Source organism: Pinus tabuliformis, chromosome 9 (genome assembly GCF_031772625.1).
Source record: "Pinus tabuliformis cultivar Carrire ecotype Pingquan chromosome 9, CPIR1, whole genome shotgun sequence".
Taxonomy (NCBI): Eukaryota; Viridiplantae; Streptophyta; class Pinopsida; order Pinales; family Pinaceae; genus Pinus; species Pinus tabuliformis.
The window spans coordinates 29,919,321-29,939,996 of record NC_142307.1 but is presented as its reverse complement, the minus strand read 5'-3'; the positions used below and the strand labels follow the sequence as shown (position 1 = coordinate 29,939,996).

Sequence of the window (20,676 nt, the reverse complement as noted above, 5' to 3'; positions counted from 1 at the left end):
GTCACAGTTTTGGAGCTCTCAAAGGCTTTGAAGTGCAGCTAAGGGCAATTAAGCAATGTTAGAAGGGTTTCCAAGTGTTGGGAAGTGGATTTGTCTAGGCCCTACTAATGCCATTCTCCTTTATCTTTCATTTTCATCCTTCTACTTAAATTTTTAACATTACCATTAATTGACTCTGGATGTTTGAGAGTGGTTTCATCCTCATTGAATTTCATATGGAGAAAGTAGAATCTTATATCCCACTCAAAATCCTATAGACTTAACAATTTTCAGGAATTCAAGATTGGGGGGGCTACAACGTCTCCATTGGAGTTTGTCATGTATGAGGGTATGGAACTAGCATTTAATTAAGAGGATGAAGCCCTATATGTACCTCAATGTTGGTGGCATTGATTCTTGAACTCCTCTGTCATGAGTCATGACCCTAGTAAAAATGCACCCATCACTCAAACAGAATCTTGATTTGACATGTTAAATTTTTTCTATCTTATTTTAATGCTTAGAGGGTGATATTAATGATGAGGATCCCAATATAGACAATGATTTTGATGATATATAGTACTAGTTATTTGTTTTTTTGGACTATAAAGGCCATTTAGGGCCTCTTTATTGATGTATTTTTGGTTCAAAGATGGATTGCATTTGCACTCATTGCTATTTTAGTTATATGGATTATTGATGTGATTGAATTTGCATCATCATCATGTAAATGTTTTATATATTTCATATTTTTTTGTGTAATTCACTATCTTTTTATATTTTTTAATATGTAATATATAACGTGTCCTCTGTGTCATGTTCTGGGGGGTTGCCGTGTCACGTGTCAGATACTTGTATTTTTGTGTCCTCTATGTCCTGTGTCCTTGTGTCAAGTGACTTACATTTGTATCTACGACCAAATTTAATATATTATACAAAGTTTATATAGGTTATCTCTGTATTGATTTGTATTTATTTTCTTAATGTAATGTTGTTGCATGACAACATCTCCCCTATACTGGGTTGTAAAGCGCGTCTTGGCGCAACAAGTACTTCAAATTTTGGTCTGTTTCAACTTCACTTTATGTGTAATCGTTAACCATTTTCTAGATCTCATTGTCCTCTGTTCAATTTGACTGAATTAAAGCGTATTACTATATACTTTAGTCAGTTTGACTGAGTTAAGCATCTTACAATATCCTTTGGTCAATTTGACTGAATTAACCGTATTGCTATATTATTCTGACATCGATGTTAAAGTGTTTTTTTCAAGAAGCTCAAGCCAATCCAAAAGGCAGTTAAAGGCATTTTTTCCCAGTAATTTTGTTAAAGCAGTCGAAGAAATTTAAAATGTCACTGTTAGGTTGATGCTATATGATGTAACCCTCTATTCTTGTTTTCCTGGTTCAATTGTAATTATCCGTGTCTTGTAAAGCCATATATGCTTGTCTGCATATTCCCATGATCTGATGCTCATCTGTATGGTCCCTTGGTACTACAATTTCCACTTTACCTTAAGCTATTCATGGTATGGATTTACGGCTACCTCTAGTTTCTGTTTATTGTTTTTGTGAAGTCAAACTTACATTTTATTAAAGTTTAGAAAAATATTTTTTATATTGTTGTGAGAGAGATCTCATGTAGTGTGAAATCGCTGTTGCTCAGCTGCTTCTGGAATTTGCTGGACCTGTGTCAAATGTTCGTGTGGAACATGCTTCACGTGACTGTTTCAAACATGGGGGAGCACTTGCTGAAGTTATGGCATTCTATGAAAGCAGAAATGAAGAATCAATGCAGAAACTTGATCATCAGAATGATGAGAAAGTGGATCAAGGAATTGAGGTATACAAAGTTTAAATTGATATTTTTGTGAGAAGGGTTTAAATTTCATTTATGTATTACATGAAATTAAAATCAGGACCAAATTTTAACATCTTTGTCAACAATTTTTTTTTGGTGATCAAGAAAATTGCATCACTATAAAGAAAATCTGAAAACCATGGTGCAAACTGGGGAGAAATAATTTCTGCCCTCGAAAGATTTTTGAAAAACTGGCCATCAAATTTTCTTTTGAGCTCAAGGACAAACTTAGCCAAAGCCATCCAAAATTGGTCCTTCACATAAACTGATTCGTGTTTCCTTTTCCCATTAAAACACTTGGCTAGCTATGTTTACTAGGAAATATGGGATGCCAAATAGCTAAACTAATTTCTAACAGTGTGTCCACATTTCAGGCTACTTTTAAAGTGTAGAAGCTGTTGTCACTAAGATTGTACAGGTACAGTGCGACAACGGCTCAGGTTGGGGGCTGTCACTCTGATCCCCGACCTCTCTGTTCTCGCTGTCTCCCAACAACAGGCTATGGGGGGTAGTCCCTATGAAATGTAAGGATGAAAAACTTGTTGGCAACCATGTGAAAATTCTGTTAATACAACAACTGATTTATTTTACCTACTTATTTTCCAATAAGTTAATTAATAATTATGAACACCCTTCACTAAACATTAAAATAAATTTTGCTGCAGATATCACACCATAATACAGAAACAAATACATGCACAAGAATCAAGCACATCAACATAGATATTTTCGGACAATTGTCCTCGAAAAAACCTAATGCGGGAAAACTGGCGCAACAGAGGAGGATTTTATTAATCAACTATTCTTGAGTACAACTGGGTGCCAAACCGGCTTTTACCCAACAGAGATAAATTCTCCAGCACCTTCCCCCAGACTCAGCGTCAGACTTGCTAGTCTCTGTGCAGTTCCGAGACCATCTGCGTCACCCGCTGCCTCTTTGCGTCAGCACTGGGCCTCTCTGCGTCACCCACGTAGGCCCTCCAGTGACTGCGCAGTCCTGTTGCCTTTGCATCTGCTTGAGAGGCTCTGCGTCTGTCTCTCTAATCTCTGTGCTGATCTTCTGGTGCCGTTCCTGCCTCTCTGTTCCGTACTCGCTACCTCTTGCTGCAATCCAGATCACTAGTTCGAATTTCTTAGCAAACCTTGCTCCAGAAATCGAACTGATTGGTCTCCCTTAGTGTGTTCTCCAACTGACTCTCAAGCCTCTTTTTATACTTTTCCTGTTGGTCCTTCAACGACTGAGATTACATTTCTAATCAACAGCTAAGATTAGATTTGGCTTGACCCATGTCATTTGGAACCTTCTAACCCAGTTTTATATTAATATCCATTAATATTTTATTTTTCCTAAGTTAGACTTAGGAATTCCATTAAAAATATTAACTATTTTAATATCTCCTTAACTAGGTAGAATTTGCCCAAATCATTTTTGGGTCTTGGAGATCTCATGCGCTTTAGCCTCTCCACCAATTTTCATGGCTGGAGCACATTTGATGCTACCTCAAATCAACACTCCCTCTTAGCGGGTAATACTCCACACTGAGCATCACTTTGATTAAACGACACCGGTACCTGTGCTGATGCTAGGCCTCCCCGCCCAACATCCTCTGCACTGCTGCCCATGGCTCTGTCACTACCACTGCTGCATCTGTACGACAACTCTTTCTGCATCCGTGCTGCTGTTGGTCCTTTCTCCTAACACTGCATCTGCACTACAACTCCCTCTGCATCTGTGCTGCTGCTGGTCCTTCTTCCCAACACTGCATCAACACTGCAACCTCTTCTCATCATGCTGCATCGTGCTACTGCTGACTGCTATTGCACTGCAACATCATACCCATTTTTGCTACTGAAATGGATTCTTTATCATCGCCATCTTCTCCCTGAAATAATCAAACTTTGTTTTTCCAAGGGCTTTGGTAAGGATATCTGCCACCTGTTCTCCTGTAGGAGTGTAGCTCAACTGTACAGCTCCTCGTTGGACACAGTCTCTGACAAAGTGACACTGAATATCAATATGCTTTGACCGATCGTGAAATATTGGATTCTTAGAGAGCTTGATGCAACTCTGATTATCACACATGATCCTGGTCGCCTCCATCTTTCTTCTGAATAGGTTCACAAGCAGTTTTCTAAGCCATATGGCCTCACACGAAGCTGTGCTTGCAGCCATATATTCCGCCTCAGCTGAGCTCAGAGCTACGGATTTCTGTTTTCTACTGCACCAGGAGGTCATTCCCGTTCCAATGTTGAAACAATACCTAGAGGTACTTTTCTGATCCACTGAACTTCCAGCTCAATTCGCATCAGTAAATCAACTCAATCTGATATCCTTACTCTTGGTGTACAAGAGTCCATAATCGACTGTTCCTTGCATATATCTGAGAACATGTTTGGCTGCTGCCCAGTGCACCCTCTTCGGTTCCACCATGAACTGAGTGAGGGTGTTGATAGCGTAGCAAATGTATAGCCTGGTATTGACTAGATACATCAGGGACCCTATGAGCTGCCTATATAAGGTGGGATCAACATCCTTGTCTTCTGATGCATCAATTTTCTTCCAATTGGTGATCATTGGAGTACCCATGGGTCTACAATCCTACATCCTGAATCTCTTCACAATTTCTGTAGCATATCTCCTTTGTCCAAGGAAGATCTCTCCTTTTTGCTGCCAAACTTCCAACTCCAAGAAATAATGCATCTGTCCCAAATCCTTCATGTCAAATTCTATGGCTAGATTCTTCTTGCAGTCTTCGATGAGCCTGGATGATCTTGTCAAGAAGAGATCATCCACATATAATACTAGGATTATAGGCCCATTCTCTACAACTAGATAGTGGAGATTTGGATCTGCGTCACTCTTGACAAATCCCATCTTCTGCAAGTAGCCATCAATTGGACCATACTATGCTCTAGGTGTCCGTTTCAGCCCATACAGGGCTTTCTTCAATCTGCATACATGAGACTTCTTCTCATGTGTCTCAAAGCCTTTTCGTTGTTCAATGTATACTTCCTCTTCTATCACCCCGTTCAGGAATGTCGTTTTAACATCCATCTGATGAATCTCCCATCCCATCTGTGCTGCAAGAGATATCACAGTTCTAATAGATGTATACCTGGCTACTGGGGTGAAGGTCTCTTTGTAGTCAATTCCTTCCTTCTGAGCATACTCTTTAGCCACAAACCTGGCTTTGTATTTTTTTACACTGCTGTCTGCAGCGTATTTAATCTTGTAGATCCATCTCGAACCTACCACCGATCTGTCTTGATGCCTCCGCACTACCTCCCAGACATCATTCACCATTATGGAATTGTATTTCTCTACCATCACATCCAACCGAACCTGATTTGAGTAGCCTCCTGAAAACTGGCAGGCTCCCCATCTCGAGCTACTAATGGTTGATATCTATTTGGTTGTTTTCGCTCCATTTTATTGTTTCTTGGTGCAGTGATGAAATCCTCTGCATCTCGCAAAATCTGACGAAGTTCCCTGCTCGTTCTTCCTCTGGTAGTAGGTGCTTCTGTTAGCTCCTCCTCCTCCTGTGATTCTTCCTGATCCGAGGAAGAATTCTTTACTTTTGTTGGTTGAAGTGGTTTGACCAACGGCTCATCTTTTGATTGCTCCTCGAAAGGCATTTCTCGAGATTTTTTGAAGGCCCTATCCTCCATGAACTTCACATCTCGTTGAACTACTACCTTCCTGCTCCTTGGAAGATAGATTCTGTATGCCTTAGTGTTCTCGCTATATCCCACTAGATATCCTTTCTCTGCAGTTTGATCCAGCTTCTTCCACTTTTCCTTGGGTATGTGGCAATATGCTAAGTTCCCAAATATTCTGAAATGACTGACTTCAGGTGTCTTCCCCGTGAAGACTTTCTCTGGGGTAATCTTGGCCAATTCGTGATGAGGAGTTCTATTATGAAAATAGACTGCCGTGTTGCACGCTTCTGCCCACAGGAATTTTGGCATATCCTGACCATACATCATGGCCCTAACTGCTTCCACGATAGTCCTGTTCTTTCTTTCTGCTACTCCATTCTGCGCCAGATTGTAAGGAGCTGTCCACTCTCTTCTGATGCCCTCCTTAGCGCAAAAATCAGTGAAGTCCTTATCGACAAACTCTCCACCATTATTTGAGCGCAAAACTTTTATTTTCTTCCCTGTCAGGTTCTCCACCAAAGCCTTGAACTCTTTGAATCGACAGAAAACCTTGTCCTTGGTTTTTAGAAAATAAATTCAAGTTTTCCTTGAGTGGTCATCAATGAAGGTGACGAAGTACTCGACACCACTAAGAGCTTTAGTGGACATAGGTCCGTAGATATCTGATTGTATCAATCCTAGTACACTCTTGGCCCTGTTTTTACTTCCAGGAAATGCCGCTTTGGCATACTTTCCTAGAGCACATCCTCCCTACACATCATCTTGTTCTGTACTAAGATGCGGAACTCCTGTTACAGTTTTCTTGAGAATTCTTAGAGCCCCATGGTGCAAATGTCACATTCTTCTGTGCCATAGTTCGTTCAAATCCTTGTCTCCATGACTGCCTATCAGTGCCATTGGTGATTCTAGTTGTAATCTGTACAACTTGTTAGTTCTGATCTTGATCTGTACTTTCCTTTTCCAGCTCGAGTGTTTGACGTATACTTTCTCCCCAGTCCTGAAAGTAAGTTCATCCCCAGTCCTGGTACATTCAGTACGTTGGTAGCATGGAACCGCTCTCCCGTTTCTATTTGAAAAACTATGGTACCCTTCCTTACTGGAGTACACTTTGCCTTATTCCCCATTGTGATCGGAAAATTCATCCTTTCCTCATGATAATCTGAGAAACATTCCCGGATTGCTGTCATATGCCAAGAGGCTCCACTATCTATATACCATACCTCTGATGATGCAGAGCTTGTCACACAAGCAACTTCTTCTTCCAATCTGGAAGCCAACATAGAGAAATCGAAATTACTCTCTTGTGCAATTTTCTGAAAATCTATGTGAGTCTCCTGACATAGATGCCTCTACATCATGGTCTCGACCCATAATTGGTTTTCCCTTCCTGTCTCTGATTACTTGGCTTCGATACCATGTGAAAATTCTGTTACTGCAACAATTGATTTATTTTACCCACTTATTTTCCAATAAGTTATTTACGAACACCCTTCAGTAAGCATTAAAATAAATTCTGCTGCAGAAACAAATACAGAAACAAATACATGCACAAGAATCAAACACATCAACACAGATATTTTCGGACAATTGTCCCCGGAAAAACCCAATGCAGGAAAATTGGTGCAATAGAGGAGAATTTTATTGATAAGTTATTCTTGAGTACAACTGGGTGCCAAACTGGCTTACCCAACAGAGATAAATTCTCGAGCACCCTCCCCCAGACTCAGCGTCAAACTTGCTGGAATCTGCGCAGCTCCGAGATCCTCTGCGTCAGCCCCTGCCTCTCTGCGTCAGCACTGGGCCTCTCTGCGTCATCCACACAGGCCTTCCAGTGACTGCGCAATCCTGTTGCCTCTGCATCTGCCTCTCTAATCTCTGTGCTAATCTTCTGCTGCTGTTCTTGCCTCTCTGTTCCGCACCCGCTACCTTTTGCTGCAATCCAGACCACTAGTTCAAATTTCTTAGCAAACCCCGCTACAAAAATCGAACTAACTGGTCTCCCTCAATGTGTTTTCCAACTGACCCTCAAGCCTTTTCTTATACTTTTCCTGTTGGTCCTTCAATGACCAAGATTACATCTCTAATCAACAACTAAGAGTAGATTTGGCTTGATCCATGTCATTTGGAACCTTCTAACCCAATTTTATATTAATACCCATTAATATTTTATTTTTCCTAAGTTATACTTAGGAGTTCCATTAAAAATATTAATTATTTTAATATCTCCTTAACTGGGTAGAATCTGCCGAAACCATTGCTGGGTGTTGGAGATCTCATGTGCTTTAACCTCTCCACCAATTTTCATGCCTAGAGCACATCCGATGCTATCTCAAATCAACAAGCCAACAGGTTCGGGAGACATGATTGAATGGCCTAGCTACTTGGTTTATTTTAACAAGACTTAAAGATCATATTAGATTTAAATGTGAGACTAGTGTCTTATGGAGTCAACTTGCTTATTACCAATTAGATGCCAAGTAATCGGATGAGCAATCACTGCTTGGATGCTAGACTATCCTAGATGAAGTGCAAATCCTACAAACTAGGTGAAATGCAAAATCTTGTTTGATTTTAAGTTAGATGCCTATTCTAAGTGTAACCTTCCTCTTAACTATCTTGGAGCTAGTTTCTAGAGTAGGTTGCGGGATAGAAGACAACAGGAAGCAAGCAGAGACTTGATTAACGATACCTCCCCCTGTGTTCTAACCACCTTATGCCTCTAGCGCTACAGACACTTTGGCTCTGATGACTGCAAGGTCACCATGTTAACCATTAAAGAGGTGTTAAGTCTCTCAAGCTAAATTGAGAAAGGCGGTCCAGTTGTCTATCAACCAAGCTTATGCTTGGAGGTAGGTTATTAGATGCAAGACTAGCTTAGAATGATATTCAAGGTGAATGAGTGAGCCTTAAGGTAAGATTGTTTAAGTGTTCTTCAAGTACTTAGTTATGATTTGATCTTGAGATATATCAACATGTACTTATCAATGAGATACAATCTTAACCACAAGAAAATGTGCCAAGTTTCAAGTGTTAACGAGAGATAAAAATGCCCACAATACAATACCCCAAGAATATTGTCTCATCTTCCCATCTTTTCATTTGAGTCGACAACTCCACAACATTTTTGGCACCGTTGTTGGGGAGAGATTTTTGATCCTTGGCTTTCACGACATTCTTGCATCTTCATTTTCTCCTTATACCATTGGCACCACATCTCTGGCACCGTTGCGATCTCTTCATCACTTTATCCTTTGTCCTCTCACTAATCCGATCATCTTTTCTATCTGCACCTTTAGCACTTGGACATTTTGGTTGGTTTTCTTGGGGTATTTTATCGTGGGCACGATACCCAAGACCCCAATATATACAAATATTTAAAACCCCAAACCCCAATGGCAAAACAAAGATTAGAAAATTTTATATACAAAGATTAAAAAATTTATTTATAAAATTAATTTACAAAATATACAAATATACAATGCTTGAAAGATTTTTGAGGAATAATTTTTTGTAAATTTTGACGATGTCTAGATGTATTCTGAAAGATAGATATTAACCACATCTTTAGCGAAGTAAGAAAATCACATAAAATATCTGAAGTCCAAATAAGGTCAGCCTGTGTGGATAGTCTGTGAACTTGGAGCCCAAGGGTCGGGGAACCTGCAAACTCTATATATTTCTTAAAAAAATCGTTAGATCATACAATGAATTGGATCACCTAAAGGCTAAGATAAGCCCAAAACTTACGCATAGAATGTTCCTATCATCTACAAATGAAATAACAATTCATATAATGTTGAAACACAATATAGGAAAGCACATACCCAACACATACCATAGATCAATGAGACAAAGACACCATGAACTATACACCAAAGTCATTTATTATTAGATTCAAACGTTCCCAACAGAACAGTGACTTCACACCATTGTTTACAAAATTACATCTGACCAAAAATCCAAATGATCCATAGAAGCTCAATAGCCTTCTATTTATAGAGAAATTCCTCCAAGTGGAAAATAACAGCTAGTTGGTTTGATTTCCGTCAAAGTAATCTCGATCATTGATAAATACTTGATCAACTTAGAAATTCCTCCATGTGGAAAATAACAGCGAGTTGGTTTGATCCCTGTCAAAATAATCTCGATCATCGATAAATACTTGATCAACTTTTATTTTTTGCCGTTGAAAATACTTATTTAAAAGGAATTTTCAAATTTCTTATTAAAACTATTTTTTATTAATCCAAAAATAATTATTTTGGATTAATTTCCTCAAAAATTTGACTTTGACTTAACCACGAAGGTCCAAGGGCCTAATTTAAAAAAAAATCGATTTTTGCCTTGGTGGGGGATCTCCGAAAATTGATGTCTTCATGACGCATGAATTTTTTGGTCATTTTCCGCTTGGAGAAATTAATTTTTTAAATTTTTATTTTTTGACTCTAAATTAATTAATTTTTTGGTTTAGTATTTAATTTTATTTTTGCTAGAAAATTTAATTAATTGACGCGAGGGGATTAATTATTTTTCCACTCTCAAATACTTTAGCCATGTTGTCTGATTGCGAGGGACCATGGACTAAAATATTTTTATATAAGATATTTACAAATTCAACCTTCAAAGGGGGAATACACATTTGTTATAGACTTTCATATTATTTACTCAATTTTACGACTCAATATGATCTAGTAGATCAAGTGATCTATAACGAAATAATTTAGCCAAATAGCTTAAACTATTTTCAAATCACTTTTACAAAAGACTCAACTAAGAACACTAGGACTCACCTAAGACTTCGACGATAAATACCACCCTACCTTTGGGGTAAAATTGATGGGAAAAACTTTTCCGATTATCCTTGTTTAGAAACACACATAAATTAGTGAGACGAAAAACCTCCTAGGATGAAATTCATTGCCAAAATCATAGACTTACCTAGATTATTACATTATTAAATGGTCACACTAGCATCATTTACATTGTAAATTTGTAGAATGGATTTACAATGACATGACAGACTGCTGGCTGATGATTCTGAACTTTGAAAAAAATTCAAGCTTCTGGATCTTGCTTCCTTAGAATGTTGAAAAAATGGGCGCAACAAAACCTTCTATGCTTATCAATGAGCATTGCAAAGTTTGCATCTAAACAAAATTTGAAAGTTTGCCTTTTTGGTTTCCCACCATGCAAGAGCCTAAAACCAAAGAGCAAACAGAGTTGGGAGACTGAAGTCGGGCCTTTTTAGTGTTGAGAATGCAACAAGATGATGGAGCTTAGTGAAAAGAAGTCGCCTTCACTAAGTGGGTCCGCAGGCTATTTTTGGCGCAAAGTCTATTTTTAGACATATGGATCATGGTCTATGAGTTGCAGGATGTTATTTGTGGATGATTGGTCATGTTGGTAAAAATAGATGGACTTTTATTTTTAGACATATGGGCGGAGTCTATTTTTAGACTGCAGGCTAAAAATAGAACAGTCGAATATTATTAGCTCTTAATAATATTTGGACTATAAACATTATCTTATCCTCTTGGAGCACTTCAGTTCGAGCTACGAATGTGGCACATGCAGCTGTCAGAAGGAAATACGCTTTTCTTATGGGTCAATTGAGCTATTGCATGATGGACTTCAGTTAGAACTCAAGTGATTGAGTTTGGTGGAGTTGATTGAGGAGTTGATGGAGTTGTGTTCAGTTTGACTTGGTTGAACTAGTTGTATTTAGTCTAACTACAGAATACATTAATGATGAGTGATGTAATTAATTATTAATTAATTCACTAATTATTAACTCATAAAGCAACTAAAGAATACATCAGTTAACTCAGTGCATGGACAGTTCAGTGGAGACAGGTGTTAGAGGTGAGTGAAAGGGCAAGACAGCTGTTAGTTGTGACTATAGTTGTGCATGAGATTTGCACAATCAGTGGATTGAGTATTGCCAATGAGGATTGCGTGGTTCAACCAAGGGAAATATGAGTTTGCTTCACCCATTCTCATTCATTCTCATGCAGGATTGCGCAGTGGAGGCAGGCAAGCAGCGGAGGAGATTTGAACCTGTGATTGATTCAGATCTGATCTAGTTTGTGTGTAACAGGTGGAGATAGTACTGAGTACTTGTGAGAAGTATTGTAGTATGTATTGTTACATGTTCTCAATCAATATAATATACAGATAGTTGGGGGTTTTCAGCTGTATGCTTTCCCCGTGATATACTGTGTTGATATGTGTGATTGATGCTTCAATGTGCGCATGCGATTGTTTCTGAATACTGCAAATTGATGATCAATAGTAGAGGAGGTTATGTATTATGCATGCATTCCGCAAATAGTGTATAATCAGGATAATCTCTGTGAATAAGTGTTATATTATTCAAAATTTCTACATTTAGTAGTGGTGATCAGATGGTGTTTGATCTTGCCAGTAACTCCACAATATTTATCTTGTTTTATATGAGGTACCTCCAGACGTCCTTATCTAGGGGCTGTCAGTTTCACTGCCTCACTTATTCTGAGTTGTTTTTCGCTGATGGAACTACACGAGATGGGTTGGCACTTCTGAAGGATTCATTTGTGCTTGGGCAGGTTGCCTTGAAATTTGTGCTACTTCCTGCCATTAGACCTTTGACTTGTCACGTCTTTTCTGGTTCAAGATGCAGCAGTGGCAGCATCATTCCTCCTTACTGTGTGTCGTCCTCTCTTTCTCCTCACAGTTGGAACTTGGGATAAGTGGCTCCTCCCTGTAATGTTTGTTTCTCTCTTCCCTCTTTTCAATAATTTCATTCCTCTGTCTGCTATGCTGGAGATCTCTAATTTTTTATCTGTTGCCACATGACACACACCAAGTCACAAATTGATAGTTTCCCAATTATGCTGAAGAAATGGAGGCCAGAAATGCCTGATCTCTGTAAATCAATATTACTTCCAAATCTCGATGAGGAATCATATCATCAGTAGAGATGAATTCTAACCCACTTCCGCAATCCTATAACTTGAATGCTATATTTACAAATTGCATGATTGCCCTCACACTTTGTGAAGACTGTCTTTCATTTCTTCTCACAGTATCTGCCTTGTCTCCAATCATTGCTAAATGTAAACTTTCGACATTGCCCTTTCTTTGCATGATCCCTTACGTTAAGCTCCTTTATTGGCCATTAGTAGTTTTTTTCGACCCCCTCTTGTTTGTCATCTCAACAAAAATTATTGTATTTCTCATAACAGAAAGAGGCAGGGTTTTGTAATTTGTTAAGGCAATACTCAAACTCACTGGTAATACATTTCTTACTTCCTGAACAATGTTGTTATTGAGGACATGTAGATTTAGGATAAACCTGTCCTTCTCAACAAGTTGTTCATGAAGTTGAGCAATGGTATTTTGCTTAATGGCATCAATAGCTTCAAAACAGTAATTTCATTAGGAATTAGCAAGAAAAAAAGAAAGAATATATTAATGTCCCGAATGACAACAGTAGGTCAATGAGAATTGAAATTACATCCAACAAAATAGAAAAGATCTAGCGTAAAAGGAACCCTGGGGACTGAAAAAGTCGCAAGGAACCTCACCACGAAGCTCATCTGTGGAGATAAATAAAAAGGGATTCTGCAATACGGCAGCTAAAAAGATTGTGGAATGTTTAAGCCTGACACAGTAAGTGTGAGGGGCCTTGTGAAAGTAGAGGATTTCTTTAATTTTTTTCCTTATGGAAAATATTCCCATAAGAAGGAAAAACAAGTAACCTTAAAATTGATTATTATAACAGTGATAAACAACAATAAATAACCCAGATCAACATGTAATATTGAAAGAAATCTGCTTTAAAATTGTGCCAAAAAAATGAGTGAACATGGGCTTCAAATAAGGTAGGCTACAGATTTAGAATCAGTGAGATACCTTGATTGTGTTTTGGCACACTGAAGACTTAAGCATCTTCGGTTAGAGTTGAGATGGTCTCTATATATTGCAACAAAAAAATATTCAGTTTCATTAGGGATACCCTTCATAAAACTAAAACAGCTGAAGGAAGCTGCGAATGAAGATTTTGAGACAAACCCAGATCATAATTTTGGGCAAAAATGCCTGTTCAAGCTGTTACGCAGACAAAAACAACTCAAAAAATGCAAGATGAATCGTCGACAACTACTAAAAAAAACAAAAATGTGGTTCAGATCTCCACAACCTTGTATGGTCTCTATGGCATGTTATTGCAAAATCTATGTTGAAAATTGGCAGCTCAGGGATGAATTTCCTTAAATAAAATTTCATTTCTGATAATTTTGGGGTGACTTTCTAAAATTAGAAAGTCATATCTAGCGTCTCAAACATGACTTTCCAAGGATAGTAAATCACCTTGCATCATTGGTAATCAAGTATAGATGTTGGAAAATCACTTAACTTATCATTAATCAATCTTAATAGTTCAATTTTTGACTTAATCATCAATATTATCATTACCTTTATTATTATCCTTATGATACTATGACATTATTATTATTTAAAGGAATTTCAAGTCACTTTTACCTTCATCACTTAATCACTTCGTACCTCTATGTGTCACTTAGCACATTGTAACTTCTTCTCTCTTAATGGATATGTTTCACTTTCATTAAAGTCTTGCCATAAAAGATTCTCTTACGCTTTCATTAATGTATACATTACCCTCTCCCTTATGCACTCATTAAGACATGGCATATTCTTCTTACTCACAATAAAAACATGTCATAAAAGATTCCTCTTACACCTTAATGGCATGAGTTACAAAGGCATGCATACCTCCTTAATGGCATGAGTTACAAAGGCATGCGTACCTCCCTAAATGGCATATGTAACTTTTTAAGGCATGCATATTGCCCCTTCTTTATGACAAAAATTTGTTGCTCCTATATATATATATCTTACGCACTCATTAAGACATGGCATATTCTTCTTACTCACAATAAAAAAATGTCATAAAAGATTCCTCTTACACCTTAATGGCATGAGTTACAAAGTCATGCATACCTCCTTAATGGCATGAGTTACAAAGGCATGCGTACCTCCCTAAATGGCATATGTAACTCCTTCAAGCATGCATATTGCCCCTTTATGACCAAAATTTGTTGCTCCTCCTATATATATATCTCGTACCATTGTGAAAATTCAAAAACCCGAATCTTGTTGCAGGAATTGGAAACTATTCTCTTAATTGTTATTTTAACTTAACAATTTATTTACTGTTTGCTACAACAAATACTAAATAAATCACACTGCAACCTACACAAATAAAACTGCGGAAGAATAAACGTTGGAAGAAAGGCTAGCGCACATCACATTAATTTACATAGTTATTTTTGGACAAAAGTCCCCGGAAAAACCCAACTTGGGAAAACCAATGCAACAATGAGGGTTTTATTTTATTATGCAGCAGTGAGAAATTCTGAGTACATCTATGGATGCCCAACTGGCAATCCAAATAGCAAGAAAATCTGAGTAAAATATTGAAGGGAATTACCCTTCTCCCACAGGAAATCTCTGGCTAGACTTTCCCTATCAAAACTCGGCCTCTTGGAGCACCGCTTTAGCCTCTGTGCTACTCTGCGTAACTAGTTGGATGACTTGCTCTAGACTGGGCTTAGATGTAGTTCTGCCTTTGGAAGCTACGAAAATCGTCTCTTCGGCCCTCTTGGACTCCTTCTCGGCCTATGGAATTGAGAACAAATTTTTCTCCTTACTATATCGATCTGCCTGGTTGAAGCACTGCGCAGTCTCTCAGCGCTGCCTCTCTGGGATAATTCGACTCACTCGCTGTTGCCTCCTCGAATCTAGAAAATTTTTCCTCTGGCTCACTGTACCTGCCCCTCAATCACTGCTTCGATCTCACTGGCTCTTTCTTCGACAACTGATTGCTGCTACTCTGGAAATTGATCTGCTCATGAAATCAAACTGCTGAGGTGTGTTCTCCAAGTGCCCATCGACTTCTTCTTATAATCCTCTGTTGAGATTTCAACGACCAAGATTAGATCTTAATCTATGGCTAGGATTAACTTGAAGTCGATCCGTGTGAGTTTCTAGAACTTTCACACCTTGACTTAATTAATTATGATTAATTAGTCATATTCCCTAAGTTTGGACTTAGGAAATATTTAAAAATTGACTAATAATCTAATTAAGTCATTTCTAGGCGGAATTTCCAGAAACTATTTCTGGGTTTTGGAGATTGTTGTCGCACAAAGTGTCTAGGCACCGCGACAACGCTCAGAGTAAGGGATGTTACTCTTAAATCCTTACTCCGTTTAGACTCTCTTCTAGACAAGTCAAGGGGGGTAGTCCCTAGGTAAATGGATGAAATAACCTATGAAAAACAGACTCTAGAAGATTTTAATGATGGACAACTTTGCCGAAAGTAAATGAATCTCGATTAACTTAGATGAAGAGATTAAATGCTAATGTAACCAAGACATGACCACAAGATAGAAACAATTATAGACAAGTGCCTTTAATTTGAATTAACCATAGATTAAGTAAAACAAGTTATCTAGAGAAGACTTTTAGATGTGGCAAAGCGACGATCATGAACAAGTAATGTAAATGCCCAAAAATTTAACATGCAAGAGATTCTAGATTTAATTTTTTTTCATTAATTGTCCAGATCTATATTCAATTAACTTTCTTCAATAGCCAAATATGATTTAAAATGTTTATTGCACCTTGACCATAGAAAAATATGCATTTAATAACACTAAGGAACTTCAAATTCAAATCTCAATTATTCCTTAGGCGATAACTAAAGAAGTAAAACAAATCAACGGGTTAAAAAATCGAAATTTTTAATGGGCCATAGCCCACATTAAAAATTTTAATGTCTAAGTGAAAACCCCTTAATTTTTATTTTAAACTCCTCAGTCACCAAATCTTTTTAGATTTTTTAATCGTTTAAAATTTTTTAATTTTGAGAATTGTAAATTTTTTTAGGGTTTTTAAATGTTTTAATTTTTTAGGATTTTTAGATTTATTAATATAAAATTGAAATCATAAATAAAAAATAAAAAAAATGGAACAAAAAACTAAATTGAAATTTATTATTTTTAATGAAACCTAACCTAAGTCTTAATGAAATCTAATGTAAGTTAAAATTTAATGAAATTAAAAATATATACACCTTAACTATTTTCTAACCTAAAACTAAAATAAAATAAAATAAAAGTCGAAAAATTTTGAGTTTGTGTTGTATTTGCAGGTTCTGACGGCAGAAGGGAACTCGATGGCAAGGAAGGCTGTGAGGGTTTGCAGGTGAATACGTAGAGGGTAGCCGTGAGGACATCCGTGGGTAGGCAGAGCAAGTTGAGAAAAGTGTACAGGAGCTGAGGCAGCGTGGAAGAGGAAGGGAGGGACTCACGAAGGCGGAAGAAGGTCTGACAAGGGTTAAGAAGACAGGTTTGCAGGCACACTGAGAGAGCTGACGGAAATGGATGCGGGTGTGCGACTTAAACCAACGATTGGCTGCGGATTGATGGACGACGTTAGCAGCAAATAAGACTGAAAGAATAGCGAGGGAGAATGCTGAAGGATGAGGGAGCGATAGGCAGTGGGCTAGGAGGTAGAAACTAATGTGCAATTTGAGTGAGGAACGACGGGTCTGAGGAAAGGCTGCGGCCAAAATAATAAAATGGAGCTGCGATGGGAGAGATGGACGAGGCAGAAAGAAGAAAAGGCAATGGGCCTCTTTTTTGCAGGCTTGAGAAAGGGTATGCAAAGGGAGGAGCGACAACAGAGTTTGATTATAAGACAACAGTCTGCCAGGGTTTAAAAAAAACACGCTTTTTTGCAGGAAAAGGCCACGCTAAAAATGATTTCGGGAATGCTGCAACAGAAGGGTTCGAGGATCTGGAGAGAGCTACAAGGCTAGGGCTTTGTAAAAGATTTCGAAATTGCACAATAAACCCTGAGACTAGGCAACAAATCGATCTGCAAAATGGTGGCCCAGAACTTATTTAAATCACCAGAACCTCTAAAAAAAATTCCAGCAATCTTAATTTAAAATTTTAAATCCTTCTGCTTCAGATTTCTTAATGAAACCCTCATGAAATTTCCAGATTTGAAAATAAATAAATTTAAACCCTTGGATTGCAAAATCTGGATATGATCCCTGCCAAAATGATGCTGATGGACCCTAGAGATCTAGATCTTACCCTCCAGGGCCTAGATTTGGACTCTGCACAGATTTCTCCTTCAGAGCTGTAGCTGCAAGATAATAATAAAACACCCAAACGATATATACAGAAACCCAGAAAAATAAAACCCAGAAAACCTAAGTCATAAAACTGAAAATAATTACAGATTTATGTACATGAATGGCAGATCTATCAGATTTATGGAGTGTGAGTCCAACTCCACTCCCAGATCTGATAATCTGAGGCTCTCAACAGTCAGATCTATCGATTTAGCACATAAAAAATTAAAATTTTCAAATTTTAAAGGAGCTACTAAGCTCAAAACCCTTCATGCATCACCCATAATTTTTTTTTCTTATGATAAGCCCGAGATCAAATCAAGCTGGGCTCATCAGAAAACACGGATTGGGAGTTGGCTGGTTCAGCTGAGAACTTCCCTGAACGCTCGATGATCTAACAATCAAGGATTTCCTGCAAAGCTCAATTTAACCATCAACATAGAGTGAGAAAATGATAATAAAATTCAGATCAATAGAGATACCTGCTATTATATTCAAAACTTAAATTATCATTCAAATCTCAGCGACTGAGCAAGATACCTGTACTCAAATCGCTCTTCAGAAAGCTATCATCAATGGCTAAAAAGAAATCTATGCATGAAAATGACACTTACAGTATTTCCATGAAGAGTAATACCAGCAGAAATTTAACCCCAAAGTCTTTCTTTATTGCTCATAAAAAGATTACAAGAGAGTTTTTCGCTTAGTACACGATCCAGAAATTGGATGAATTGACAGACAAATGATCTCCTATTTAAAGATAAATCCTCCAACGACTAGTTCGAGTGATCCTCGTTAAAGCAATCTCGACCGTTGATGAGGATTAATTTTTTTTTAATCTCATCCATCGAAATTTTAAATTATTGAGGAGATTCGAATTTTTCAATCAAATGCATTTTAATTAATTCAAAAATTAAAATTTTGAATTAGTTCCCTCAAAATTTTGACTTTGACTTAACTCCAGGGACCAAAGGCTTAAAATTTAGCAAAATAATTAATTTACCTTAGTCCCTGGACCTCTTAAACTTGAATTTTTTAAGGACCAACGAATTTTGCCTTTGGAAAATTTAAATTTACTTAAGACCTAGAATTAATCAAATTTCTGGCTTAGGATTTTAATTAATTTTGGTCAGAAAATTTAATTAATTAACCTATGAGGGGATAAATAATTTTTCTAATCCTGAAGACACTTTACATCATGATTTTTACATTTTTCACATCTCAAGGGGGAAAACCCATTTGCAAAAGACCCTCACAGACTATCCAGTTTTGCGACACAAATATAATCTAGTAGATCAAGCAATTGTAATAAAATAACCTAACCAAATAGTTAAGATTATTTTCAAATCACTTTTACATAGACTCGATCTAGAACACTAGGACTCCCCTAAGATCCTAGTGACAAAATCCATTCCGTCTTTGGGGTATGGTTGAAGGAAAACTCTGCCGACCATCTGAGAATGGATCGGTGAGACAAAAAACCTCTCGGAATGTAGATCATCACCAGAAAAGTAGGTTTTTCTAGGTGATTACATACACGACACGGATTTGCTGAGATTATTTACATTATACAAATGCAGACTGGGTTTACATTAAGATGATGATCAAGCTGATAATGATGGATGGACGGCACAAACACATCGATTAGGCACTATCCCTTTTGCGAAAAGAAGGGAGTGTACTGCTATGGGTCGTTGACACGTAGTGGTCAACAGAGATCTCATGCATTCTAGCCTCTCGACAACATTTCAAGGCTAAAACACATTCGATGCTACAAAAACTAGCACTCCCTCTTAGCGAGGAATGTGTTCTAGTGTTCTATTGCACATCCTACGACAACTCCCTATCTCTGCATCATCTCTTGTCACGTTGCTGATGTCTGGCATTGCTGCCTACAAACCGCTGGGCAACTTTGATATAAGATGCATCTGTGTTGTTGCTGACCCTGCTGAAATGCTGCCAACACTGCAACTCCCTCCCATTTGTTGTTGTTGCTATTGCAGCATATGTAACTGAAAATCATCCTAAATACTGAATCAACTGTGATTAGTATGATGCCTCTGTCTCCCGAGTCTCTTACGGTTGCTAGTATCTGCGCTGTCACTGAAGCATCTGCGTTTCTGCTGACTCTACACTGTGCCACTTCCACTTCTACCAACTCTGCACTGCGCTTCCCAACATCTGACTGCTACTAGACTCTGCATCTGTCACTCTGGCATCTGACTGCATTAATGCCACAGATCCATCCTGCTATTGAATATCGTGGGCTCTCGTAGCAAGGTATTGATTCAAGAGGTTGACCTCTTCAAGAATCTTGCCCATTTGTAGCACTCTAGGGCTACAACACCAAGTCACCCCAGTTGACTCTTGGGGGTATGTCAGCAAACATGGTGAAGTATTCCTGCAGCCTAGAGGAAAGCCTATCAATCTTTGCTGATGCTTCCTTGCTAGTCCTGCTTCTCCTCTTTGTCCTTCTTCCTGAGAGGACACTGGGTACTGTAGTGACTGAGGTCACCACATCTGAAGCACTTGACCTCCGACAGGTCCTTTTTCTTCTTCCTCTGCACCCCCTGTCCCTGAATGGGACCCTTAGATGCGAGGGCCACATTCTCCTCCTCCTTCACCTGCTTCAATCCACTGCTACTGCCACTGATGGAGCTCTTTCCTAGAGCTTGTCCAACTCCTCCTGCTGCAAATCGGCCCACATCCTGTCCCACCTTGGCAAGGTTTCTCTGCCCAAGATACTTTGGACAAATACATGCCACTCCTCTGAGACACTGTTGAGTGCCAATCACACTAGCTCCGTGGGTTGAGGTGCTGCCCCAATAGCTTGAAGATGGTCTCGAATCTCCTGAATCTTGGTGAGGAAGGGGTCTATGCCTTCCCCCTTCTGCATCCTGGTGCATCTCAACTTCTCCTCTAAGTACATCCCACTATTTAGAAGTGTCTTGGTACAACGTGGAGAGAGT

At 38.3% G+C, this 20,676-nt stretch overlaps 1 protein-coding gene across 4 annotated transcripts in view; it reads left to right on the top strand.

Moving 5' to 3' along the window:
* The window catches only part of MSH3 (homolog of DNA mismatch repair protein MSH3), a 414,360-nt gene that overhangs the window by 71,844 nt on the left and 321,840 nt on the right, over positions 1-20,676 (top strand). For all 4 annotated transcript variants that reach the window (XR_016263714.1, XR_016263713.1, XM_089445843.1 and 1 more), the window contains exon 2: positions 1,645-1,821. Coding sequence is in view for 2 of the 4 variants with exons in the window: in XM_089445843.1 (XP_089301969.1) it covers positions 1,645-1,821 (177 nt within the window). In the remaining 2 variants the exon portion in view is untranslated. The remainder of the gene's footprint in view (positions 1-1,644; positions 1,822-20,676) is intronic.